We start from the raw sequence: 27953 nt of genomic DNA on the forward strand, positions 1-27953 counted from the left end.
AGAGACGATGCATTCGATCCTGTTATATTTTAGTTAGGAGATGAACAGCCATGAGTCACTTGAAACAAGCAGGGGACAATGGCACTAGTTTTGCAGTTGTGAAACAGTAAAAAGTATCAGGTGCAGCACTAGGGGATGTGCAGGTGGAACATGAAATTATTCATCTTGGTTAAGGACACTGTAAGGAGTCTGATTTGGGACATTGACAGTGTGCCATTTTGCAGATGTTTTGGAATAAACAGTTATTGTTTTCTGTGACCAAATCCATTCAGGACTTGACTTGATTCAGGAGGCAGGGGGCTTTCTGAGGTTCAAGCACATTTTTACATAGAAACTAACCTGTATATAAATATTTCAAGTTACCCTGGCAATGTTTCCCACTCAGATGGTAAACGTAAGTACGGTACAGGTTTCTATGGCAATGTGTGGCTGGGTAAATGAAGTTGTCAGTGTAACCTTAAGGGGGCACAAGAGTCTAGCAGTAGTGACGGCGGGCTGGCTCAGGACAGCGAGAGCTGTGTGGGCTGCACAGGACAGCGCTGTCTGAAGGCCTAAAGTTCATAGCGTAGGTGAGGCAGCAGGCAGTCTTGTGAGCAATGCTATTAATAAATCCTGTTTGTCATCAAAACTGTCCTACTTGTTTTGTTTGACATTTTTATGTTATGTTATTTTATTCTTTTTTTTGCACAAAACTATCTCAGGCGATCGGCCATTTTCACAATCCTCAATATTTTCTTCAAAAAATAAAATAAGACAAAAACACTTCTTGTTATGAGATTGAGAAATGAATTTGGGAAGCATGTTTTATGAGAAAAAGGGAACTGTAATTTGACAAGAATGCTTCCCAGTACATGCTGAAAATCAACCCCCTCTGTTCCCACAGTTAAAAGGATATGTTGACTACCTCCTGAAGGTATAACTCAGAATTTGTAGTTTGTGCCATTAAGCCCTCTACAAATGCAAATATAAATACATTAATATTAAAACAATACAGCAGTAAAATTAAAATGTCAGTATCTATAAGCTAATACAACTAAATAGTGTGTATGTGAAAGGAAAACATGCAGTGCTGACATCTCCCAATTCTCTTGGATTCTTGGTCACCAACGCATCAACATGCAAACTCATTGGCTGAGCAGCGTTTCATTGACTGTGGCAGTTGAGTAAGGAGAAAGGACAGATATTCAGACACTCATACAGACTTGACTGTTAATCCTAAAATTGAGGTGAGAAAACAAAATGATGGGAAACTTAACTGTATAGTCTAAAACAAGCCAACATTCAACAGGTCTGTCGGGGGTGGATTAAACATTCGAGACAGAAATTCCCCAGCGTGCGAGACATCTCAAAAAAATGGTATAACGCACACTGCGAAATTCTCCTCAACTGCACTAACAGAATGAGATGGAATGATCACTCATTTCAGAGAGACGTCAAGATCTTATCAGACGATCAAGACTGCCAATGGCAAAGACTGAGATGATTTGCTGCCTAAACTATCTAATCTTTTGAGGTCAGATACCCTGATCGTAGGTTGTATCAAAAAGTACTGTTATTCCAGACAATAGCTCTTACGTTCGCAACTATGGAAGTCGTTTTGGGACCTAGTGGTTGTAGGCAATGTGGATTCTAGGAACTTTACGCCCAAGAAGAAACACGTGATGGGTGTAAAGTTTCCTGGCTCTCCAAGTCAGCAAACATTATTGTCTTGGAATATTTTGCCAGGGGGTCGGCTGTTTATTTTAGCAAGCCACTGTGGACATGAACCCAGGAAACACTCGGGGAGTAATGGCGAGAGACGCAGTGCCCCTGATGCTGGGACTTTTGTTAAGGTCAAGTGTAGGATTTCCAAACAACATTCCCGTACAGTAAGCAATCTAAAATGGGGAAATGCATCGATTCCAGCTGTTTATCTTTGCTCAGCTCAACAGACAAAACTTGTATGTTTTGAACAGTCTTGGTTTTATATTTTTTAATGTTTGTTTGGTTAAGCTAAAGAAAATATATTTTCCATGTGGCATTTGTAAATGATCTGGCGCAAGGTAGCTTTCACAGTGTATTCATATTTGCATATTTAGTTTTCCACCTACTGTAGTGCGGAATGATCCTGAGAGGTTTTCACTAACACTTACCAAACGTGATAATTTGATTACACTTCATTTGAATGCTTGTGTATGTGTAACAAATATAGATGCTCTAAATACATATACATGTGTTGTAAATGAGATAATGAAGCACTAAGTAATAGGGGTGGAGGTAGCATTGCAGGGGAGGCAATGGTATTTCCTGTGAGATTTTTTGTGTTTGGTACTTTCTCAGTTGTGGGTGTGTGTAAGGTACTGTACTGTTAATTTACAAAAATACAGATGGAAATTAAAAATTCTCTGAGAAAAGGAAACTATTTTTTTTTCCACTAATAAAATAGGTTCACAAATAGTGGTCTATTTTAATTGTTTTTTCACAGAGGGGGGATATCAATTTCCCAAGGCTGAACTTAGTACACCTTCTCACATTTAGAAAGGTTACAGAGAGAATGAAAATACACCTCTCTCTGTTATTAAAGATATGCAAGATTGTGTCACTACTTGACTGTAAAGGTATCGAGGTGTACAGACTCTAAATTATATTCTGGATAATGGATAGTGGTGGAATTTGAGAAAAATAACAACAAATACTGTTACACACTTACGGAGAGAAGGCCTCTGGGCCTTTGGGACCTGCGTTATAAAGTCTTGTGTAAGTCTTGTGTAAAAAATCGTGAAATAATTTATTTTTAATTGTTATTACTCCGTATCTTAAATGAGATGCTATGTGTCTTTGTAGCATCTCAGTATGGGCACTGGTCCTGTACTCCCCCGGATTAATTTCTGTGATTCAGAACACAACCAAGCTTGCTTGAGCAACAAGCAGTGAGAAAGAGTCTCGACACCCGAAAAAGGGGCCCTTCGAACTATGACTAAATCATCCCCGGAGTTTCAGATCCTTATTTTGGGATCCATAACATGCTATGTTGCCTAAGAAACTGTGCCCTTCTGGACTGGTAAGGTGATAATATCGGGCACATCAGGTGCTTTCCCTCACACCATGCCTCTGAGCCTTGCCTGGCTCTGGTAGACTTCTCATGGTCTACAATCAGTTAGCATTAGTTGTACTACACAGTGAGCGTGAGCCACTGATTTTAGAGACTTCAACATTTATTAAACCACTTATCCCACATGGCTATGCAAAATAACAAAACAACAATAAGAAAATGTTCTCAAACAGTTCACAGAGTACATTAGACCATTTTATTCCAAGTTGCCAATGAAACCTTTAACTGATGTCAAAGAAACCGGCTCTATATGAATGTATCTGTTTTAGTATGGTTTCCTCTTTCTGTGTCTTTACTTAATGCCATCCCTTTAATGCCGTATTTATAGTCTATTAAAGACTATAAATCAGTTAATGATTCAGGCTGATGTCTTAGGATAGAAATCAGGAGCACGAAACATTAACTGTAGGTCATAGGTTGACAGAAAATCTTTGCCTGGGCATGTACAGATGTGATGTGAAAAAATACCATGTTTGGCAATCAGCACAACTGGTGGCAGGCATTACTAAATGACCAGTGATGACAAAATCAGCTGAAGAGCTAGGGAACAAGAAGAGAGCAGGGGGATGGGTGTTGGAAAAGCAGAACCTCAGTTGTAGATTTCTACACAGGTCTGTAGACTAGAACTGCAACACTGAACCAAAAAAAGAACAGAAATAATCCACAATTCACTTTTAACCTGATACACAAAACTAAGCCAATTTTAATTAACAAAACTACTTTTATATGAGTTGCTTTAATGTGGTCAGAAATGAATCTAAATGTTGACCATCCTTAACTGTAAACACAAAACAATGTGAAGAAATTAGATTGAATTCTAGTTTGAAGCCATTTGTCCATATAAAACAATATCTATAATTAGATACCAGCAGTTCAGTTCTGAAGAATAATGTACAATCCCCAGAGATGACTGCTGGTAGCTGACAGTGATGAGAGATCATGCCACTTGTTTATTTGTTTTGCTTTGTTTTGGAGAAGCGGAGATTCTTCAGTCTTTTCCTTAAAAGGGGATAATGTCAAATGTATATTTAGCCACAATCAGGGATGAATCAAGTGCTTTGTAGGTCACGTTGTTTTGTCAAGATTGATCATTTTGCACATACATAATTAAGTTCCTCCTTATTTATCTTTTCATGCTTGCAATGTTTACGTAAGAACATCTTCATTGATTTCAATGGAAATCCCTATAATAATAACAGCAACAAAATCAACAACAACAAAAAGAGGAATTTATTTCTTGTATAGCTCATATCAAAACTGGCCGAATCATTTGCATTTCATCATTTCCTGTAACGGGGGAGAATATTCTATTTATGATTGTTGTGTCTCAGCACAATGTTAACTATAGGTAGAAGAGGACAGAACATAATCTAAGATTTGATTTGGTCAATCCGTAAATCCACAATGGCAAAACTCCCAGCTCTTGAGACATAGTCCCCTGCGGTCATGAGTTGTCTGTGCGGACAGCACGTGTGACCTGCACTCATCCAAGCTGCTGTTTACTAAGAATATGGACGCACAATCAGTATAGATTGCTGTGGTTCAACAACAGATCCCATGTATTAGATGTTGAAAGATCCAAACAGCCATTGTAGAAAACAGTTACACTGATTAAATGTTTGCAGCGTAACAATGCTGAAAGTTGGCCCCAAGCTACAACATGTTTTGACATGGATCTTTGTTAAATGTTCTTTGTTTATTATAGTTTACATACAGCATGTTAAACACAACGGCTGTATTCAACGGCTGCATTCAGGCATCACAACCCTGTCAGAGGAGACGCACCTGTGAAAGAAGTCAGTCCTGAAAGCCAGCGCTGAAAGAGTCAACTTTTGCACAGCAAAATAAATCCTTTAAGTAAAGCCCTACAAATCATAATTGTAATTGAAGTGTATATGTGCAGGGCTCTGTGTGCAGTATGTCCTATTTCAAGTAAAATGCAGACCTAAATAAAGGAGCTATTACCAATGATTGCATCTCCAGGGGTTATAATGACCGTGTATTTATTCCATTGGAAGGGCCTTAGAGTTGGTGATTAGAAAGATAAGTCTACTGCCTGTGTAACTGAGAAGATATTTTTTGGTAATGCACTCCAATTCTTAAGCAGGCAGGCAGACAGGGTAAGGATTCATCAACACAGTTTTCTGCTTTAGTCTGTAATGACTGGGTGCCCAGTATAAAAGATGGGAGATGTTTGTTTCCTGGAATGCCAGGATATTCAGGCTTGGCTCTTGCATCTATGACAGGGAGGTATGCTGCTCTATCACCTTTATTAATCTGGCAATATGTATATAAATCAGCTCATTATGATCTTTACTCCAGTTGATGAACAACGTAAGGATATGTGTCAGTCACGCACAGCTGGTTGAGCCAATGACCATTTTTTTAAGATCATTACCTGACTGTATGTCCTTGCAAAAATCCATTTCATTGTTTTGCCTCCGTGTCTGTAAATGGATGTAGCTGATGAGCCCTCAGGCCACCCCTGCACTACATCCCTGACGCCTTCCCTGCCAGTGAAAGGATTTTACACCAATAAATAATTAAAATTGAAGTATGCAAAGTATGCATCTCAATACGCCAAGGAATCTAGGCTGCCCAATGAAACGGTCCTCCAGCCACAATGGGTCCCTCAGCTGCCGCCAGTGTGAGCACCCTCGATGGAAGGCTACCACCGAGGGCAGCGTGCCCAGCAGACGTGAGCTGCCACCGAATGAAGTCCCTCATATGAAGGCTCATTTCAATCTTGATCAATAACAATAACAGGGAGACAGGACAACACCATCAGTCTCAATTATGAAGACAGTGTTTTCTCCCAGATTATCCACTCTGTCGTGTTCTCCTCGGGTTCCAAAGGAGACCCTGTCTCATACATCATTTTCTCACAAAGGTTGAAAGCCCCCTGCAGGGTGGGGGGGTATCCTTCCTGCCTACTCTCCCTCCTTTCATGTCTGTCCACCTTGACAGGGACAGCTTCCAGCTACAAGGAGGGAATTAGCATAGCAATGCCGGGCTCCTCGGGATGGCGGGGCTGGACTCTGTAAGTGACACTGACTCTGCTCTACCAGACCGTCTCTGTTCAGCCCCCTCTCTCTGTCCCCACCTCACTTCTCAGACACACAGCCGTGCTCAAACGTGAATTGTGTTTGATTTTAAAAAGAATAACTCTTAGAGAATGTCTTTTACTTTTTACAAATGGATAGCTTCCAAATAAAGGTTTACAAAGTTCCCCAAAAAATGATGCACTTCATCCCAAGGCAATTCTTGATTAATTTGCAATAAAGACAATTCCTAAAATAACCTTCCTGTGGTTTATTCATTCTTGTATGAGAATGGGAACGATGTGCGTCACTACCTTTTAGAACATTAATGTGTGACTGAAAAGCAGTAATTTACAATCAGGGGGAAGAGTTTGGAGGTGATATGGTAACGCAGACTTGTTCAAGGACGTTTTTAGGGAGTGACACAGCGTTGAATGTGTCTGGCCAGGACTCATACCTCGACTGTATTTATCTCTTTGTGAAAGATGACCTTCAAATGAAATTTCAAATGTTATCACATATATTCTTGTACAATTATAACTTAATTGTAACAAGTGCCACCTGTGGTTTTATTAACGTTTGGAGCTGATTGGAGTTAGACCCTGGGTCCACTGCTGAGAGGTGAGGTAATGAAAACGGATCATTCCCCCCGCGCTGTAGCTGTCAATGCTCATGTTAAATGAAAAGAAAAAGATCCAGGTTCTGAATTTTCCACAGGGCTTTGGAACAACTCCTCTCATCCTTTCTAATTCAGAACACTTTTAAAGTCTTGTTCCAGTCCAGAGGCCAAGCATGAAAGACAGGGGGACACATGCGCTGTGATAGATAGGATATTACCACAGCTGTCAAGACCTGTTGCTCAAAACCCACCACCCTTTGTGGACAACTTCGTTTAAAGATAATGGAAACCAACAGGTAGAGTAAGTGCCATTTTTCTTACCAGTCAGTCAGTAGTAAATTACTAGTTTCAAACTATTCCTCTCCTGTCTGGTAAAATTAATAAATATCAAAAAAATAAAAAAGTTTGTTAGTTCATTTTAGAAAGAAGGATTCCTGAAGAATCAAACAGGAAAGAAAAAGGACTTTCTGTTAGTTTTGAACTGAGAATTAGTTGAGTTTTCGAACATCTGTAGCCATTTCAGAACATCATCTGTAGGAGTGTTCAAGTGCCTAAACACCTAGCAAAGAGTAGTGCTGCTGTTTAAATTAACTTCTGTATCATCTAATCAATATTCAGAATGTTATTCATTATTGAGAGAAAAACATTTGGATTATGGAACTGGTAGTTTTAAATATTTTTTCCCATTAAGTGTTCATCAAGAGATGTGTTATTTTAAAGATAAGGAAAATGAAATGATAAAACCCAAATTGAAAGCCAGTTAAAAACAACAAAATATTATGTTGTCAGTTTGTTTCTTTGTCATTAACAGAATTACGATGCATTTTAAAAAGTAAATTTTACATGTTTTTTTAAATAAAGTTACAGTTGTGTTTGGATCTATGTGGACATGTTATGTAGAATTATTAAGTTGTCTGATAAATCTGCACACTACTGACACAAGCAGAAACGAAAGGAAAATCAACAAAAACATAGTTTTACAAAGATTATAAATATACTGTATTTATATAAAAACAAGTGTATTTACAGTATTGTTTAAAGTATAACAAACAATAGGGTTGAAAGACATTGGATGTTCACGGTTTAGTGAGAGAAGACACAAATTGTCACACAAAAAAAAGTTTATTCCGGGACATAGATATAGACTATAAAATATATTAAACAGAGAACAAATAATTGTAATCCCCCTGATTAGGTGTCCAGGAACGCTATAGAGATCACGGGAACAAAGTAATGATGGAAAAAGTGCGACTATCTGATATGTAAAACAACTGTTGATTCATAAAACAAAAAGAATGCAGCCAACCACTCAATGTAAAGAACAAATATTTGCATTTGATCTAAGCCCTGAAATATGCAGATATTTCTGTAGCAAGCAGCCAGCTAATGAATTTTTATAATGTTTAAAAATTGTTAACATACTTCAACACAGCGTCTTAACATTTCAATAATGGTCCCTCTGGCTGGAGGAAGGAGAGTACTCTGGAAAGTGAATGCATGCAAATAATAATAATGACAAAAGAGAACAGGCTGTAGATTCACTACAACAAAGGGGGCTGTTCATGGGGATCCATAAGCAATTAGAAAGTCATAATGCACTGCATGCTGATTTCACAAGTGAAAAGAATTGCTCTGCTTATTGAAGACTTCTTGGCCAGATCTCTGAACAAATATGAAGCCTCTATATTTGACTTCTGTGCAATGTAAGTCATGCACATTTTAAACAGAGCCGAATAATGTTTCCTTTCTTCTGGGAAACATTAACAGCTGAGGAAACATGCATCTTGTTTAGAAAACTTGCTGCTTCTTAGCAGCAAGACCCTTACAAATCACAAATTTATGTCCAGGAATTGTCAGATGAATAAAAGGGATGAATGTTTTCTCTTTCATTCTTCGTATTTTGTATTTATGGAACAAAACTTACACAAGACAGGACAGTGTTAGTCATGTGGAAATTAGCAATGTTCTCGAACCTGCAAACAATTACAAACAATAGTGGTTGTCTTCAGACAAGTCTTCAGTGAGGCGCATAAGTACAAACTGTCTTAATTCTTTTAAATTCAGTGAAAGTTATGATGTGGGGGAAAGCATTCATTTTAGTATTTCTGATATATTTGATATCAATAAAAAGTAACAGTTTAATGCAGTGGAAGATGGATGTAACACAAAGAAAGTATAAACTTTCCTTCACTTCCTTTGAGAGACCATTTGGTGCAAGTGATCAGAGGCCAAAGGCCCATTTTAACCTTTAAAATAGGGCAATCCTAGACAGTACAGTGGAAAGGCCAGATATGTGTTCGGGCCCTTGATTTTGATATCCTCGGTAATGAAAGATGCCTAATTAAATTATGTAAACGGAAGTGGTATTTAGATCCAGTGCTGTTTAGAGCAAAATGAACAGGCCTCATTATTTTTCAAGAGGATGGTCTTTGTGGTGCTCATACATGGGGTACTTGGTTTAAGTGTACTCAGTTCACTGACTCAGCCCAGGCGCACTTCCGACTCCAATGCATGTGCACAGCAGGATAATCAGCCTTATTCCCTATTTACAGCTTATTCATTGAGATATATATATATATATATATATATATATATATATATATATATATATATAATAAAGTGGCAAAATCCATTTTGGTTGTTTTAAATTCTGTCTAAATGATTGAAGATACAAAAATGATATATTATATGTTACTCTTCCAGGCTGTTAGGAAACAATAGACATTAGATTAATTGTTCATCCTTGTTCATAATCTGAGTGACCAGCCCGTACTTTCCTACAACTACTTCCCTTCACCATTTGGCCGTAGACTTGGACGTGTGCTTCAGATCCTCACTGTGCTGGCAAGTCTATGTGCGACCAAGCCAGAGCATACACCTGGTCTGGGATAACATATCCTGGAAACGATTCTGTCCCTCCTTCCTAACATGGACACCAAAAAACAGCCTCAAAGTAAAACCAATCTATCAAGTCAACATACATCATGTTTCGCTGTAGGGTTGGGGTGAATTCCAGATTCTTCCTTCCAATTCCATTTTGAATTCCTTTTTCAATTCAATTCCAATTCCAGTCGAGCCTGTTCTGTCAATGGAACTGGAATGGAAAAAGGAGAATTGACACCATACCCATTTTGTATTCAGATTTAATTAAAATGTAACATTTTGGACATGCTGAGCAGTAAGCATATTTGGTGAAGTTATTCTTTACTGTGCTGTGTTCACTGTTTTGGACACAGAGTATGGTGGTCTCCCAGTCACTTCAGACTTCATTTTGGTTTCTCTCAGTGGTATCCGATTCTTTTAACAAAACAAGTATATGTATAGGACTACCATTGTACTGAAGGCATGTTTCTACACAGTATCAAAAAACATATGTATAATATTATAATATCGGTGTGTCTGTATCCCCATATCATTTGGCAATATAACATATCACACATATACCCTGGCATAGCCTGACCCGGCACTCTGTCTTGATACACTATAACTCCACTAGTACACTTGATATAAAACTAACATTGTGCTAATTCCCCTCATATCAGCTTTAAGTACTGTTTGGCATCAATCTATGAACAATGATAGCTGTGTTGTGTGACATGTCAGTCACTGTCCTCTACGCTTAGCTCTATTGACCACCCTTCAGAATACTAAACTCTGTTCATCACAGCCCAGGGAAAATAGCGCTGAATTAATCTGTATTCGGCACTCCTTTTATTGTTGTCTTGAACTCCGAACACTGGACTCTGGTCTGTTGCTGTGGGGGGGCGGGACACTTACTAAAGCTTTCACTCCAAAACTGGAAGTAATATAGGATTTCCCCATAACTCTCATAGGTGAGTTGGTTAATAGAAAGCTAATATGTTCTCCATTAGCAATAGTGTATATTTATTTTTGTGACAGCCAACATTTGCTAATAATCTCTCTGTCTTCTTTAAAAATATGATTCAATTGTTACTAACTCAATCGTGTTACACAATGCCAGCTTATGTCATTTTCAGGTCACCTTCGGAAGGCTAGTAATAATTCTGCTCCCCAAATAAAAAGTAGGTATGTAGTGAAAATTACATCACTGGAAATAACATCAGTGGACACCAGCCACAGAGTGCTGCAACTTTAACACCCCCTCAATAAGGCCCTCACCTCTGTATCATCAATTTTACGTTTGTTCTAGCTTTGCATTTCTTTGAATTGTAAACAAATATGTGTTCAAGGCTAGTCTCCGTACATAAACCAGTCCATGATATCTGCTTTTTATTTGTATAATAACCTTGCCTAAACACTATGCTATTGTCTATTCGTTACATTAAATCCAAACATTAAAATTGCTACGAGTACTAAGCTGTTATTTTCTTTCATTTTATTTTAGTTTCTTATATGTTTTGATAACTATTTTGTTGTTAGCCATCTTACTATTGAGTAGCCATTTTTATAACTGGACTCATAACAAGTTTGGAATAAACACTATGACTAATATAAATTATGAAATAAACTAAAACCTAATTCATTATTAAATGATATTTGAACCAACATTAATGGTTCAATAAGTGCAGGTAGTGATTATAGCTCCCACTGAGAAAGTACATTTACTTCTTATCTTTAATTCATCACCCAAGTGGGCAGGGAGGTAAACTACAGAGCATATGCATACAATAATGCATCAATTGATGTATAATAATTCCTATAGGATTTTCACAGTTAGATTTTACAGTTACTCGGATTATGTTAAAAACACATAGCAATAGGGTTGTTTTATAGTGGTTGGCAACATTGATAGTAAGTCTGTCGTACACACTCCTTACTACACGGAGCGCCGTGAACTTGTAAAGCGTGATGTCAGGAGAAAAAAGGGTCAATGACCCACATTGCTTTGCCCTCCCGCACACTAGACGCTGCTGTAAGGCTTGTGGGTATTGTAGTACAATAATCATAACATCTCTGCTTTCGCATCGTATTTCGTTTTTCTCTGTATACTGTTTCACTTCACCCAGAACCGTGAACACGTTTTATGATCGAAAGTGTGTTTCTTTTGTGAAACACGATCAGTGAGTCTGAACAAATATGTCATGTGCACAGAAGAAAACTACAGATCCCACAATGCACCCGTGCACGTACGCAAGCGCCGTGTTTGCTTCGCTGTGGACGTGTGGATCAGTTTTCCATGAATGGGTGGTGGACAAACGGGCGCTCGGACGAGGACTTGTTTCTAGAGGGTGAAAGCTGCGTCTTTCTTGCAAGATGGGACATTCTGGGCTTTAACCTTCAAACGGAGACGCTGCTGTGACGGCGGCGGGTGTGTGAGAGCGGCTGAACCGTGTGCCGAAGATCCGCGGCTGTGCGTGTGTGCCGCGGCGCCCCAGCCCCTCCGCCGCCTGGAAACAATGCCCCGGGACGACATGACCTCCCTCATCCAGAAGATCGCACGGCAGGCCCGCATCACGTTCAAGAGCTGCGCCGCGTCCCCCCTGGGCGAGGCCAGCACGGAGTTCCTGGAGAACCAGGGCAAGCTCGGCAGCCTGCTGTCCGAGATCACCGCGGCGGACCTCAAGATCGCGCCCAGGAAAGTCGACGGCTCCTCGGTGTCGGTGGCGCACAGCCCCCCGGTCACCTACATGCACATCTGCGAGAACGACGCCTTCAGCATGGGGGTGTTCCTGCTGAAGAGCGGCAGCTCCATCCCCCTGCACGACCACCCGGGCATGAACGGCATGCTCAAAGTGCTGTACGGCAAGGTCCGGATCAGCTGCTTTGACAAGTTGGAGCAGCCACCTGATGCCGCCACCGAGGCGCAGCTCAACCCGCCCCCGCTGCCCTACCAGAACCAGGCGCTGCGGAGGTCCATCCTGAGGTCAATCGGGGAGTACTCGGAGGGCAGCGGCCCCTGCGTCCTAACCCCCCACAAAGACAACCTTCATCAGATCGATGCCGTGGACGGACCTACGGCTTTCCTAGACATTTTGGCCCCCCCCTACGACCCCGACGACGGCAGAGACTGTCACTACTACAAAGTGCTGCAGCCGGTGTCGCTTCCCCCGGAGCCGCAGGAGATCTGGCTGCTGGAGATCCCGCAGCCCGCGGAGTTCTGGTGCGGTGGGGAAGCCTACCCCGGCCCAAAGGTCACCCTGTGAGGGATTGCGGCGTGACGTCACCCACGCAGTACTACGCCATGAAATTGACGTTGTGTGACGTCAGCCACACACTAATACGTCATATAAGTTTAAATCCAATTTACAAAACGAATTTACTGGAGTATAGCGAAACAAACGATTCTCAGGACCAACGCTCAAAATGTTGGACGGATTTCAGTATGCTTTTTTGATTTATTATTATTATTATTTGTGTATGTGTGTGTGTGTTTGATTGTTTTATACGCGGCTTCATCGTTGAGTATCATTAAACTGCTTGTCAATTATCTTTTTTTCTTAGGAGAGTTGCTTCTTGTGGACACAAGGCACTTTCCTGAAAGCCATAGTATATTCTAATGCGTAGTCTCTTCTTCTTTATGTTTAAACCTGTTACGAGTGCATTGATTTCAGAAGCATTTGTTACAATTTGACACGTGTGATTACCAATATAATAGCCTTAATCTGCATTTAATTTATTTGAAATGAATACATGTTTATACGTTACCATACTGTTTCCTTTCCTTTTTTATGCTTAAGTATGTTATTAAAATGCAAACACAAAATTGTACTATACACATATCTCTCAATTCCAGATTGCACCCCTAATTTGTAAATTCAAGAATATAATTACATTGGAAGTGGCATCATTTGGAATTTATGGAAGCAATAACATTAATACCAGTCTTGTTAAAGTTTTAAAATAATGCGAACTAGACATGTCAGTGAACAAACACATTTATTTCAGATTTTTAGTGTTCTTGCATTCTGATTATGTTAATTCTCATAGTGTTAAATCTAAAAATCATTATTATGCTGAAATTGATGAATTCCTTTCAATAATGCAAACTGGCAAAAGTGCATGATTGCCGCAAACAAATTCATTGCCATGTAGAGGTCTTTTGTTTTGTGCAAACTGTTTTTACGTATGTATTTATACATTTAAATGTTTTTGCTCTGCATAAGGGTGACCAGATTGTGTGGGGGGGGGCTTGCTCAGTGTAACTTTAACAGTTCAGTGCGCAGACTTATTTCCTTCATTAACCTCTCCAAAAAAGTTAATTGGAAGGAAGGGATCAGACTGCAGTGCATGTTCAACGGTCTGTTAAACAAACAAAAATAAAACACTTTGCATGAAACAAACATTTGCATAATTGGATTTAAATGCTAACATGGATTTTGAGATGGACATTTCATAAGTAGTGTAATAAAATCAGTTCACTTCCTATCTTTCATTTTCAATTTTGTGCATGCTGACATACATGAAGTACAAAATACAAACTAAAACAACTTTTCCTGTTAATATCAGTAATTTATAATAATAAGGTCAGTGCTTTATAAGGAGAAGCTTTTATCCTGTATGTAAAGTGTCCCTGATCTTCATTTACTGCAGTTTTTGTTCAGCAGTGCTTGCAGGCTGTCCTTATTTGAGTTTCTTCCAGATGTGCATTGTCACTTTGAGGGTTTGCTTAGTGAAATGCATCCACTGGCCCTCAGGGTGGAAGGAATGTTATTATATTTCTTAGCAGACTTACAATTGTTACACTCTATAGTTACATATATTTTTTTAAAATACAATAACTCATTTATACAGCTGTTGTTTTAGTGGAGTAATCAAGGTAACAGGAGTTAACACACCCCAACACCCATCAAACCACTGAGCTGTGTAGATGCCGAACCCACAACTCACCTGCTGAACGGAGGGCGCGATGTCTGATTGATTGCTGTGACTCCCAGAACCTGATGGGTTTTATCTGGGAGAACTGGCAGATACATTTTCCCTTGATGAATGTAGCTCCTTAATAGATGTTGTGATGCACAAACGCTTGACACATTAAGATTAAACGCACGCCTTTGAGCTGTGATGAAGACCGTGCACACCGGCTTCCGCTGAGATGTTTCTCTGGAGAGTGATGAAGGGCTTTTTAAAATGGAAAAAGTCCAGTGTGCTTTGGGTTTTCAAGTAGACACACACACACATTATTCCTCTGCACTGACTGGATTGGAAATGGTTAATCATTCTTGTGCACACCAAAATGAAGGGAGAACACAGACATTGTGTATAGGTGAGGAAAGGTATAAAATGACTTGTAGCAGTTTTAACAGACACTTGCGATAATATATTGTATGAATATATAATGTACACTTTGATTTGTTTCATAAACTAAAAAGAAAATAGCAGGTGGTTCATATGCTCTCACAGCAGGTGCTGTCAACATACCTCTTCCTATGGGAGGAAATATTTTCAGCGTGAAGCGCAATCATTGTTTATTTTTTTTCCTTTTTCAGTTACCACCTGTTTCAAAACAATTTCACAGATATATCCAATTTTTCATCTTGGTTCCTATACTTGCATTTTGAACTTTAAAATGTATAATCTGTAACTATAAAACTAAAACTACAATTATTCTTATATATGATATATTTAGACATGCCTATAATAACTGAAAGGGCCTTTAGCTGTATCTCTTGGGACTCTGGTACATTGCATCCCATTTAGCCATTGATACAAAATTACACTTTCAACTGAATTTCAATAACTCTCCAGCACAATTAATGCAACTGTAAGTGGAAGTTAATGCAAGCTGCTTTCTTAGCATTTCAAATGGTTTTGATTTGTATCAGTATTTAAACTGGCAATAATACTTTACTTTTTAAATGCAAAATATTGAAATTCATGATGCATGCACTTTTGGAATAGGCGCGTATATCTTAAAAAGAGAGAACGATATTAAAGTATAAGCAGACATAATAAACAATTCATCGGCCAGCGTAATTGCGTCTAATTGCCAGTCTAGGATTTGAAAGCTGCTTTGTTGCTCTGTTAATTTAGTCTGTCTTCCACTGAAGTACATTCAGCTCTCACTTTAGCACACTGTACTCAGCTGGAACAAACAGGTTCTGTCAATTCACAGAGCAGATTTTCAAATTGATATGTTTCTTTTATTCTTATGAATGCACCATTTGAGTCCAAAACTGGGGTTGTTTTAACAACAGAATGTCTCTAAAAGTGTGTATTACTCATGTCTGTGTGGATAATGCGTACCGTGGCTTGATTTTATACTCTTTATTTCTCACAGTGGTTTTCAGCTAATATACATTTTTACATGAAAAGCAGTCTAAGAATTCCCTGTCATACAGGTGCATTTACTCTGTTGTGTCTTCATGAACTCTCTCCTCTTAACCAGTAACAGAACTTTTTGTCTCTTGCATAATTTGCATCTTCAGACTTTTTTGTGACTATTGACCAGCATGTATTGTGGGAGAAATTTACATCAATTTGCATACTATCCACATATATTTTGCATTTACAGTGAAAGTTTATTTATAAATGAGGGCTATATCAATATAGGATGTTACATTACTGTCTGTATTTAAGAAGGGAAATAAAATACACATATTTGTTGTTACTTTATTTTTCTTCCCTGCTGTGCATTTAAAATGACAGTGAAGCTGCTATGAGGATTTGTGGTCTGAGGAATTGTACCCATGCTTGACCTTGCAGTTCATTGCCCCTTAATGTTACTTCAGGAATCCTTTGATTTAGGCCTTTTCCCATTTAACAAAAAGCATTGGCCACATTCAGTGGTATTCAAAACGATGTGCTAGTGAGGAATAGTTGATATGGTTCAGCTGTTCTTCTGGCTAGCGCAGTCTGTTGTAGTTCCTCTTGTTCTGTTTTGTTTTTTAGCAAGGACTCAAGTTTTATGTTTGTAATGCCTTCAGAAATAAATTACAACTGCTTGTGCTACAGGGGAAACTTGTCTGTTTAAACAGAGCCATCAGTCAACTGGTAAAAGCTATAAAGGACTTGAATGTGAGGTTATCATCTCTGGACTTTAAGAAGACTGGACTTTAATTAATTTATCAGAGGTTGGTCTCATGTGTGAGAGTAATATGTATGTGTGTGTGTGTATATATATATATATATATATATATATATATATATACACACACACACAATAGCACTCTTCTGAAGCTGACCAGGTTTACCATCCCTAGTGGTCATCTTTTTCATTACCACACTTGTTCAGTAATATATAACTAATTTAAAGTTGAATAAAGTTTTTTCTATCAATGTAAGTTCTGATTTTTTGTTTTGTTTGTTTGCTTGATTACTTAGAGCCCTGAGACTAGAGATGTATCTGATGAAGAATTGGAAAAATTATCTTGAAAAAATGGCTTGACCGACACCCACTCCTGGCTTCTGCTGTCGAATATGTCAACATGACTAAATATAAAAAGTATTTTGTTTAAAAGCAGTTATAAAAGCAGGAGCCACTTTCGTAGTAATAGTGGATCTTGTCCCAATTCCCTGACATTAAATACAGACCCGCATTGTTATCTGTGCGTCTAAGGCGTTTTGATTGAAACATTACTTAATTATTTGTATGGACTATTTCCACTGTATGATTTGTTGTGTGATAGAAGGAATACTCTTTATACTTTTATCTGTTCAGTCTTTTTTGGATGCAGTGATCAATTAAGATGAGTCCTTTGACTTTCCCCTACAGAATGCCCCAATTTTGCAGAATTTTAAAGCACAAGACAATCAATTCCTACCACTTGCCTAATGTGTAAACTTGTGTGATAGAAAATCTTTGAAATCAAAGCTGCAGGGAACAATCCTGTGAATCTGATAGTTGCAAAGAGAAGGAGAACACTCCTGGATGTCCCGTACAACAAGGAATTTTCTTATAACTCTTATCAAGTCTGAACAGTAGAGTTGACTAAGGCAGGGGACAGACTTACATATTTACATCTTTTTTCATTTCACAGATCTATCACTTGATTGATATAGTGTTGGTTAGACATAATGCTATCCTTTGATATATGGTGTAAAAGTCTTATTTCACTTTGGTTTCCAGCTGGTATGAACAAGGGGTTAGTTAAGGAGTCGCCCCCCCCATTAGACTTTAAATAAAATAAAGGTATTTTCATGAGGGTCAGAATCGGATAGGATTCTTCGTTAGTTTTATCATCATACATCATGAACCTAAACCATAGGTTGTATTCGTACGTACGCAGACGAGCCTTTCAGAACAAAGACGACATGATCACAATATCCAATAAATCACTAGAAGTGGCACTGATATATGCATTTAAATCAACGATTTCTATTTAGGCCTGCATTGAAGTTCACCATTGTCCGTAACCTCACACTTAATTTCCACAGTATCCAGACCCACAAAATATGATACATTCACAGGTTATGAGACAAAAACACACAGCTTTGAGTTGTCCAATTGTTTGCTCAAATCTGGTCCACAATTTTTGAAGTTGTTCGTATTTTGTTAGAGAATTACTTTAGTTTATGTGTAACAAAATAACTACTGTTTGCATTTAAACAGAATACTCAAAGCAACGTTTGTGTCATGTTTGCATACTCTTCATATAAACTGATCTCCCACAGTTATGTTTACACATATATATATATATGTATATTCCTCCATATAACTGTAAACATGTATGCATTTTGTGTGTCAGTGAGGAGGGAAGGTATAAACAAATAATCTGCAACATACTGACACTATAAATCATTCCCCCTCACTGGGTCTTTCATTTGTATTACCTTCCTCAATCATCACAACAAGCTGAATGTAAACTGAAAACAGTAAAGAATTGTGATTTTCTTCTGATTTGCAACTTTTAGAAAGAATGTCGTTTTGACCTCACTGTGTGTAATATTAATACTACCCTTAGTGGTTGAACAGGAAAAAACATGTTTATTTATAAGTTGATTTGAGATCATAGCAATGAAAATAAAAAGTCCAGACTTCGAAATGTAATATTATTTGCCGCTCCAAATACCAAAGTGTGCCTGAGTGGGTGAAGGTACTGTGAAATAATGAGTCACAAGATTAATTGATACATAACGTTCACTGGGAAATCCCCAAGTCAAGAGCTTTATTTTTAACCTTTTCGTCTTTATTCTTCTTTCCATTACTTCATTTGAAAGCTGTAGCGAAGGATACTTCAATACATTGACTACGGATCAAAAATCATGTATTTCTTTATTTCTTTATTCATTTTAAAATTGACAAATAAAACAATACATCTCTTTTAGGCGGCCATGTGACCGACTTCCGTTAGTGGATCTGTACCAAATACATTTATTTCAGTCTTATTATAAACATTCAGAGCAAACAAACGTCAAGTGGGCGTAAGTAATAAAGTATTTACATTCTTTCTTTACTACAAATGCAACACAGTTTTTGAAAATCTCACAAAACGATGCGTACAAAAATATAGAATTCTAAAAAAAATGATATTAAAGGGCTTGGATATTATACAGCTTGATTGAAAACGTCATCGAGGATATGTACAGACAGATGTCGACGAGCTGGCAGGACAAGGCACACACTCAACAAGCAATGTTAACACCAACACATTGGACCTTTTAAATAACATCTTATTCAATAATTATTGCAAATATATCCTTATTAATATTTTCCTAGTATTGGAACCCACAGTTTGCAATCAGTGCTGATAAAGGCAGTTTATCCCAGTATGGAGCAAACTGGATTCTGGTTATAGCTGGATATCCAGCTGAAAACACTGTTAGGTACAAGTAGCTGAAGTCATCCTTACTTTTCACCTTAAAAAAAAAATACCTTCCAGACGTTCCTACCTTTCAAGTTCATCGGTTGCTTTCTTTTTTCTTTCAAAGACTTAAATAAGAAAGTGCGTTTCAGTCCATGGAGGCGCAGTCTGTGACGCTGACAGTACCTGCAGTCCAGGGTGCGAGTTACTGCTCCCCTCGCACAGGCCGGGGGCTCGGCAGCTTGTTCTAGCACTTGAGGTTTTGGTGAACTTTCCAATATTGTGAAAAGCTCCGTTTTAAAAAGAAAAAGAAACAATAAAACATTCAAGTACTTTTCATTTGAGTTCATAAGTTCAAAAGCCACCCCTCTGATGTACTTAGTGTTTGTTACCTATTTACACCGCCCTGGACGGACACGCAGAGAGCTGCCCGCCGCCCGCAGGACACGCCGCCCCGGATGATGCGCCAGCGCACCGCTCCGAGCTGCCGGGAGCCGCGGCGGACGACGATTTCCTCTCCTTCTGCCGGAGGTGGATCTTCGTGTGTCTCTTTCGCTCGTCGCTGCGGGCAAATTTCCTGCCGCAGAAGTCGCAGGCGAAGGGCTTCTCGCCGGTGTGGGTGCGGATGTGAGTGGTGAGGTGGTCGCTGCGGCTGAAATTCCTCATGCAGATGCGGCACTGGAAGGGCTTGTGCCCGGTGTGGATGCGGATGTGTCTGGTCAGCTCGTCGGACCGGGAGAACCTCCTGTCGCAGCCCTCTGCCGGGCAGGGGTACGGCCGCTCATGAACGGGGGTCTTGCTGGGGCGGTTGGGGTATTTCCGTGGCCGCAAGATAGGTCTCAGGGGTAAATTCTGGGGGCTGTAAGCGGTGGGTAGTCTGGGTCCATCTGTAGTCGGCCCCCCTAAAGTGAAGTTCCGTATAGTGTTGAGAGGGGTGAGAGGTGGGGGGACTCTGATGGAGTCTAGTGGGCATGGGAAGGGCTTGCGGTCAGGGACCGACTGGATGTCTCTTTGGCACGGAGGCTGAAACAGGCTGGCATAGTCTTGGATGATGGGAAAGAGACCGCTGTCTGTGTTCGGCTTGGGCGAGGAGTAGATAGGTGGAGGGTAGGAAATGGGGCAGGTAGACGTGGAAAGAAAGGCAGACGGGTCTTGGTAGACCTCCCCGCAGCCCGAATAAGGAGGAGGTGGAGAGTAGATGTGATCCATGTCGGGCTGGTTCTGCGCCATGGTGCAGCTCAGAGAGCTGGCGAAGTGGTTCGGGGAGACTGAAGAAGAAGCCGGCGACGAGGACGAGGAGGGCGGCTGGGTCATGCCCAGGATCCCGGCGCTGACGATGTTGATCACACTCTCCGGGTTCCAGTTGCCACCTGGGTACTGAGAGTCGATGGAGAACTTGCCCATGTAGGTGAAAGTCTGGTTGCGGGGCGCGCAGGGTTGTGAGAAGCTGCTGGAGTAGGACAAGTCGAGGGAGCGCTTGTCCGTGCTCATGTCCCCATTGATCATGCCATCTGTGGAAGAAGGAAGAAGAGAAAAGGGAGGATGAGAGAGAGCCGTGCAGGTGGAGCTGCTCTTTCTTGTGTGAGCAATGCTGGGCTGCTGCCGCTTTTAATCCGCCCGCGTCGCCGGTCGGGGGATTTCATTTGCTGTGCTGCACACCTAACTGTCTAGGGATGCTCCTGACCTCGACCAGCCACTTCTTTAAAGCGCCTGAGCTACTTCACGATACTTGAAACACAAGCGAGCAATGACATGTGCCTGGCGTGTTAAAACAGAGACACCAGCTCATCAGCTGTCATTGGTTTAGCCTGCTAGATACCATCTCGACTCACGCTGTACAGCTGCGGCAGTGCCTGTGCTCACATTGCACATCTGCACACACGCACGCTGTCTGCCTCTCATATCAATACAGCTTTACAGTAACTCACATACTATGGACAACACTGCGATAGCGCTCATCATTAGGAAACAAATCAGCGCCCGTCTTCCAGTGCAAGAGGAAGGTGTCCCCTTTAGACATACGACCGAAAAGACACACACAAAAGTTTTGCAGCCGAATCTTACCTCCTGAAACTCCACTAATGTGGTCGAAATGTCCTCCTAAATCGGCATTAGGGAAGATTGCCACCGAGGTCGACAGGCTTGTGCCAATCTCGTCCACGGAGTAGATGTTTTCTGAAAGAGGGTGCACAAAACCACTGAGCGTCGCGGGGGGTTTCTCCAAAGTTTTGGCTGTCATCATGTAGCCAGCGATGCACTGGTGCACAAGCTCGCAGGTGTGCAAAACGCTGTATGTATGGATTGGCACAGCTGTGTGATCTATTAACCCTCCCGATCCGTCTTCCCTCGGCGACAAAACCGTTAACTCGAATGAGCTGTCATATAGACGCCGACTCCAGCTCTGTGTCTCTCCTATGTAGTGTCAACACACCTAGATATCTCCAATCGCAGACCTGCTCAGTGAATGACAGATCTCCGTGGCTGGGTGAGAGGTAGTTTGTATTTATGGGAGACTCTTTGAATGCCCCGTGACGTCACTGCCCATACAAGGACTGGATGACAAAAAAGGCTGGGCTGGGATGGTCTTTGTGACGTCATCAAAGCGGAGCATCAATGGAGAAGCCGCGGGTGAGAGCTGCCTCTGTGAGCGGACGCTTGGCTGGGAAACTTCAGTACTCACACACACACATGCATGCAGGCTATTGAAGCAGACGCTGCTGTGCGCTCATGTAGGGTATCTATGTATTATTTGAAACACGCGTTTTAGCAATGCACAGAGAAGTGTGAAACTGATTTCTCTTCTGCTATGAGGAATTCCGGTTCACCTCCCACCCCATACATGGCATTATCCGGCACAAAAAGGGCCACCCCCCCTGGCCATATATGCGATACTTTCCGGAAAATGAGCGTCGGAAAATAACGAGTCGTGCCGAGCGTCGCCACCGGCAGCCACTCAATTCTTGCTACCATGTGAAACCACAGTCAAATGAAAGGCACAATCACGGAATTTTCACCTTTTCTGAATTAGTGGCGGAAAGTGTGCTATTTACAAGTGTTTTTGGAAAGTAGAGATGCTATTTATACAGTAGGAAATGGAAAGTATATTCACTCTTTATAAGCAGTCGTTTTAAACAGTCAAAAAGACCAGGTTTGACCATTTCAGTTTTTGTCGGTTCTGTGTTCAACGAAGAGAATATAGCCTTTGACGGGTTATACACTTAAAACACAGTTGCAATCGTTTTTATTATTATTATTATTATTATTATTATTATTATTATTATTATTATTATTATTATTATTATAGCTTGAGGCACTCAGGACATATGTAGAATAGGTAGCCACATATTTACAGCATACACGTCATAAGAAAGAATAACGTGATAGATCTAGTTGTTGTTAAAATATCTTTCAACCTGAATGTTCAGTTATTTAAAACACATGGCTTGTATTTCGCCCAGCAAGTATTTTTGTACTTTCTTTTTAAGTTGGTTTCGTTTTTCCACTACCCCCCTATATTAATAAATGCATCATAGGCCTATTTGTTTTTACATCGTCTTTTTTGTACCTGATAAGTTGTTGCTCCTCCTCCCCCTCTTCTTGTTCTTCTCCTTCTGTTATTAGTATTAATATTATTATTTATCATAATAATCAGTGGTAGTTATGTTGAAGGAGTTTGTGAGGCGCAGTTTTCCTTTACGATCGCCATCCAGTGGCGTCTAATGGAATAAACCTCAAACACGCAAAAAAGGATCCATGTGCTGTATTATTATTATTATTATTATTATTATTATTATTACGCTTGAACATTCTGTCTCATTCTCTCTGTCTCTCACACACTTTTCATTAAATATAGGCTATATATGTATACCAAACTAAGAATGTCCCAAAGAAACACGTTCAAATATGTATTTAGGCTAACAGGTATGCTATCTTATGAGGATTTATAGCATATATAGTTAAATGGTTCAAATACACAATAGTACAGGAATATTGACAATATATATATATATATATATATATATATATATATATATATATATATATTTAAAAAAAATCTTACCATCAGGTTGCTAAATATAGACTTGGAAACAGTTCCACTGAGAGGTGATAGAAGCGCCGCCTCAATAGGGCAAGACACAGAGACATGGTTTGGACAGTTATAGTAAAATTCCCCCGTGGGCCGGGAAACCTCACTGTTAATAAAAGAGTTGGGGCGGGAGGGGGGGTTCAAGAGGGGGCGGCATATTATTTCCATGCAAGACAGGCTATAGCCATTCAGACCTGTGTGTATGACTAAACACCATCTCAACCAGCGCGAACTTTTCTGTCTGAGAAGGGTACAGCACTGCAAATGACATTTGTCCTGTGTGTTTTATGTGCGTTATCCTAAATATAGGATTTGGAAATGATCCTGCACAGAAATCAGACCTTTCATATATTAGACATGTATACAAGACGTTGCCAATTTGAAAGGCTCAGGTCTGTTGAACAAGTAATATAACATGTTTGTTAAGGAAATCAAGAACCAATGTCATAACCATCCTTTAGATTTAGTCACAACAGTTTATTATGTATTATTATTAACAGTTATGATTTGTTCGAAAGAAGATATGTCACAAATGGTATCTTAAAAAGTTGGCTAAAATTCGATAAAGTGCCTTTATTAAAGGATGCTGGACAAAGAAACAGACCAGAAAATACATTAAAATGTCCTATAAGCATCAGATTGACTATAAAACAGAAACAACAAAGAACATTTGAATTAAACATTGTTTCATTCAAATTACATTTTTCATATAGTCTAGAATATATAGACATTCAAAATATTCGACAATATCGATCAATTTATAATGTCGGTCATCTTACTATACAAAATAACATTTAGTTTGAGCATTAGCCATTTCAATCAATACAAGTATTTATGATCAAGGCATTACTAAAATATATTTTATATTTCGTATTCTGTGTAAGTAATAGTTGCTGCAGACTGCATACGTCAGCTTTGAGTTTAAATGTGGTGTTAGCACAAATATAAATGCAATCAACATTTTTATAGGCTGTAAAACGGGAAAATGTATAACAGGCAAAGCCTGATAAACATTTTAATGTTTATGGACATATTTTTGAATATATATGTATATCTTTAAAATAATCAAAATATCAGCTTAAAAGGCAACATTTACGGTTTAATAGTGGCATTTTAAAAAATTACCTGTGCAATCAATTAGTAGGCTATTCTTTAATTAAAATTGTGCGTTATTTTGTGCAACTTGTACGTCAACAAAACGAAATAAACTTGTCTGTAGTAGTGGTAGTAGTAATAGATTAATTAATCAATGACTTTATTAATTACACGTATATAGCTACTCAATAGAGGTTTGCACCGATTCTCTCACTTTCCCGTTAAAACCCGCCGCTCAGCCACCTACACATTTCCTCTCTGCCAAGTCAAAGCACTTAGTTGAGACATTTTCACAAGCATTCACAATACTTCCTAATTTCCTAGAGAAAAAAAACAATTATATCTTCTCTAGGAAATGAATATATATTTACAGTCCACTCTCTGCTGCAGAAGCCCGTATAATAACTCATCCAATATGGTAGGAGCAGACCTTAACCAAAGCCCTGGACATGTTGGGGATGCTGGCTGTGCGGGAGAAGCGCACGCAAAGCGCAGACTTGCATACAGAGCACACGCCGCTGGCATTAATCAAGCGCAGTCGATGGAGGCTGTCATGGTCCTCAATTAGCAGCCGGTGGGTTTGGACTTCTCCATTTGTCTAAAGTCAAGATTATATTCGTTACGCGTGGGGGGATGTCTGTGAATAAATATCACTCCATTATGGCTCAGTCCTAATGGTTTGTAACCACTGTGGTCTGCTTAGCACAGTTTCCAATTGAAACGTTACATGTGTGGTAGACCAAGTTAAAGCTCTGTGCTGTAGTTTTACCTAAGGCACGTCAAATAGGCAGCAACTATCAGAGCCACCAACAGCACTAACATGGGCTCATCATTTTGTTTATGGGCGCAATCGTTTTATTCCCATATAAACAGTGTTTAAGCAGTTTATGGCTGTCGAGTGTGCAGAGTCAGAGGATCATACTCTATCTCTTTCCTATTAGTAGCTCAAATTTTGATTTGAGAGGAGTGGTTCTCAGCCCTGGGCCCGGAGGACCCCCTACCCTGCTGCTTTTTGTTCCAACCGAGCTCCCAATTACTTAATTGAACCACTTAATTTAACTAATAATTTGCTTATATTTCACTTTTTAAATTGTGTACATTATAAAAAGTTGGTTCCCTAATAAGATAAGTACCTTAGACAATGTCATACTTAATTTAAAACCCCTTCTGTTTAAAATAATTAAAAGACTCTGATTTAGGAAATTATTAGTTTAATTATGGGTGCAACTGAGTAATTGAGAGCTTTGTTGGAACAAAAGCCAGCAGGATAGGGGCTCCTCCAGGGCCAGGGTTGGGAACCACTGTTTTAAAGCATCACTAACTAGGCAACTTTAGTGCTTTACTTTAATTCTATCCTAGCGCTTCGTTTAGATTGTGAAAGTGTGTGTGTGTGTGTGTGTGTGTGTGTGTGTGTTTCTTCTTCTTCTTTAAAACGATGAGTAGTGTATTCAGGAGCGCAAGTCCACCTGGTCCGCATGAGCAAATTGCTGGAAAAAAGACCTTTCCGCAAAATGACTTGCATGCACACCATAAAGACATAAGCATGTGTGGACAAGTCTGCTTCCCGAGTGCTCTCAAAAACCCGATTGTGCAAGATATGGATCAAACAACAGTTGCTATTCTCTTTATTTATTTTAAATTTTATTTTTAATAAATAATATATCTTTATAGCTGATCCCTGGATTCTGTATCACAGCACATTAAAGTGTAAGCAAACGGGAAAATACACCCAAGGTAGGCTACACACTTGATATAGTGCAACGAGGGGCAATAGAGAAGCTCTTGTGGTTTTCTCAGGGCTCAGTTCCACGCAATGATGTCATTTTGTCTGGAAATGCAGTTTTGTGAAAGTAAGTGAAGTCATTAAGACGCACTTCTTAGTGACTTGGTGGAAGCTATTTAAATTGGCCCTAGTTGAATAAAACAACTACACACACATGTTTATGTTGGAAACTCTTAACATGAAGAAAATCCTTTCTTTTAAATTCTCTCTCAATTTTAGAATAATTGGGTGAAATAAAATATCCTATACACACTGTGCAGAAAACTACACAAAATGTGTCCGTACTATTATCCATTATCATCATTATCTATCAGTACTATTATCACTCTTTTCATGTCAGATCTGAACACATTAGTTCAGGAGTGTTCAGCTGGAGGTCGGCTTCTTAATGTATTTTGGCATTAAACTGAAATGTCAGTTCAGGATTACTTCCTATCCATGTCCAGGCTGTTCTGATAATTTTTTGATGATTTAAACACATGATGATGTGTTTTTTGATGCTGCTGAATTCCAATTTTGTTATTTTCTTGTAGGAAAGAAAGATCAGTGACACTTTTAATTAATGTAAAGGGGTTAACTTTAAACTTCAGGTCAAATGAGAACAAACCACCTCCACAGAGATCAGCTGATCTAGAAATAAAGCAAATTTACACACTGAATTTGAAACAGACAAGAGTATTCTGACTGGTCTTGAAGAAACTTCACAAAGTGTTGCACAATCAGAGCTAGCAATCACACCTTTGTGGAAAGATTGTGTCAAACAAAGGAATCTAAAAATCAGTGTAAACAATCCAGCATCATCACTTCAGACATCTAGTTTCATTTTTATAAGTGCAGTTTCCCAGTCAAGACAGCCCCATGTAATATAACACTTTTCAAACTCTCCAGACAAAGAGTAGAAACCCTTTGAAAGTTGTCTGCTCTCTTTCTAACAGACAGAGGGCAGCATACTATGTAGTCACAGGAGGACAGTGCACAGGCAGCAGCTATCAATACATTATGGCTGATAACCAAGAGATTGGTAAACTCAACCTTTTTCTTCAAACTCAGAACAGAGGAAATTCGCTGCAAACAAAAAATAATAATTTAGGATTGAGAATAGGAGCTATTGCCATACGCAAAGGTTTGTGGGTGTATGGAACAACCTGCCCACTACAGTTGTGATAGGCGAGTCAATGAGAGCTTTTTAAAGAGTTTTAATGGGATTTCTATTATTAAGCTACTAGAACTCATCTGTAACCTTTCTTATGTTCAAAGCCTGCGATTTCCATTGTTTGCATCTTACACATAACTTTGTCACTTGTGGGGTTTAATCCTACAAATACCACAATAAAGGACCTTCCTCCACATTTGCCCAAATTAATCTTCTGCAAAATTAAGCAGAGACAGTTTTTCATAAAGCAAAACAATGCAAGAAACAGGATTTAAAGAACAATAGTAGCTACAATATTTGGAAGAGGAAAAGCCGATTTATTTTTTGGTAGGTTTTTAAAATAAGGGCAAAGTCAAGCTGCCTTCAAAATGATGCAAAAGCTAAAATAACTTACATTGTCTCAGAACATGTAATCTGATGAA

The 27953-nt window shown here is 39.4% G+C and overlaps 2 protein-coding genes across 2 annotated transcripts; one reads left to right on the forward strand and one right to left on the reverse strand.

Moving 5' to 3' along the window:
- The first annotated feature begins 11845 nt into the window (after positions 1-11845).
- Positions 11846-14096, forward strand: adoa (2-aminoethanethiol (cysteamine) dioxygenase a). Its single transcript, XM_066693098.1, has one exon. The coding sequence runs from the start codon at positions 12130-12132 to the stop codon at positions 12874-12876; it is 747 nt and encodes a 248-aa protein (XP_066549195.1). The 5' UTR covers positions 11846-12129; the 3' UTR covers positions 12877-14096.
- A 4769-nt stretch (positions 14097-18865) lies between these two features.
- Positions 18866-21874, reverse strand: egr2b (early growth response 2b). The gene is made up of 2 exons (XM_066693570.1): positions 21478-21874; positions 18866-20924 (listed from the first exon to the last, which is right to left on the reverse strand). The coding sequence occupies exons 1-2, from the start codon at positions 21653-21655 to the stop codon at positions 19810-19812; spliced, it is 1293 nt and encodes a 430-aa protein (XP_066549667.1). The 5' UTR covers positions 21656-21874; the 3' UTR covers positions 18866-19809.
- Between the last annotated feature and the right edge of the window lie 6079 nt (positions 21875-27953).

The sequence above is a fragment of the Amia ocellicauda genome, chromosome 20 (genome assembly GCF_036373705.1).
Source record: "Amia ocellicauda isolate fAmiCal2 chromosome 20, fAmiCal2.hap1, whole genome shotgun sequence".
Taxonomy (NCBI): Eukaryota; Metazoa; Chordata; class Actinopteri; order Amiiformes; family Amiidae; genus Amia; species Amia ocellicauda.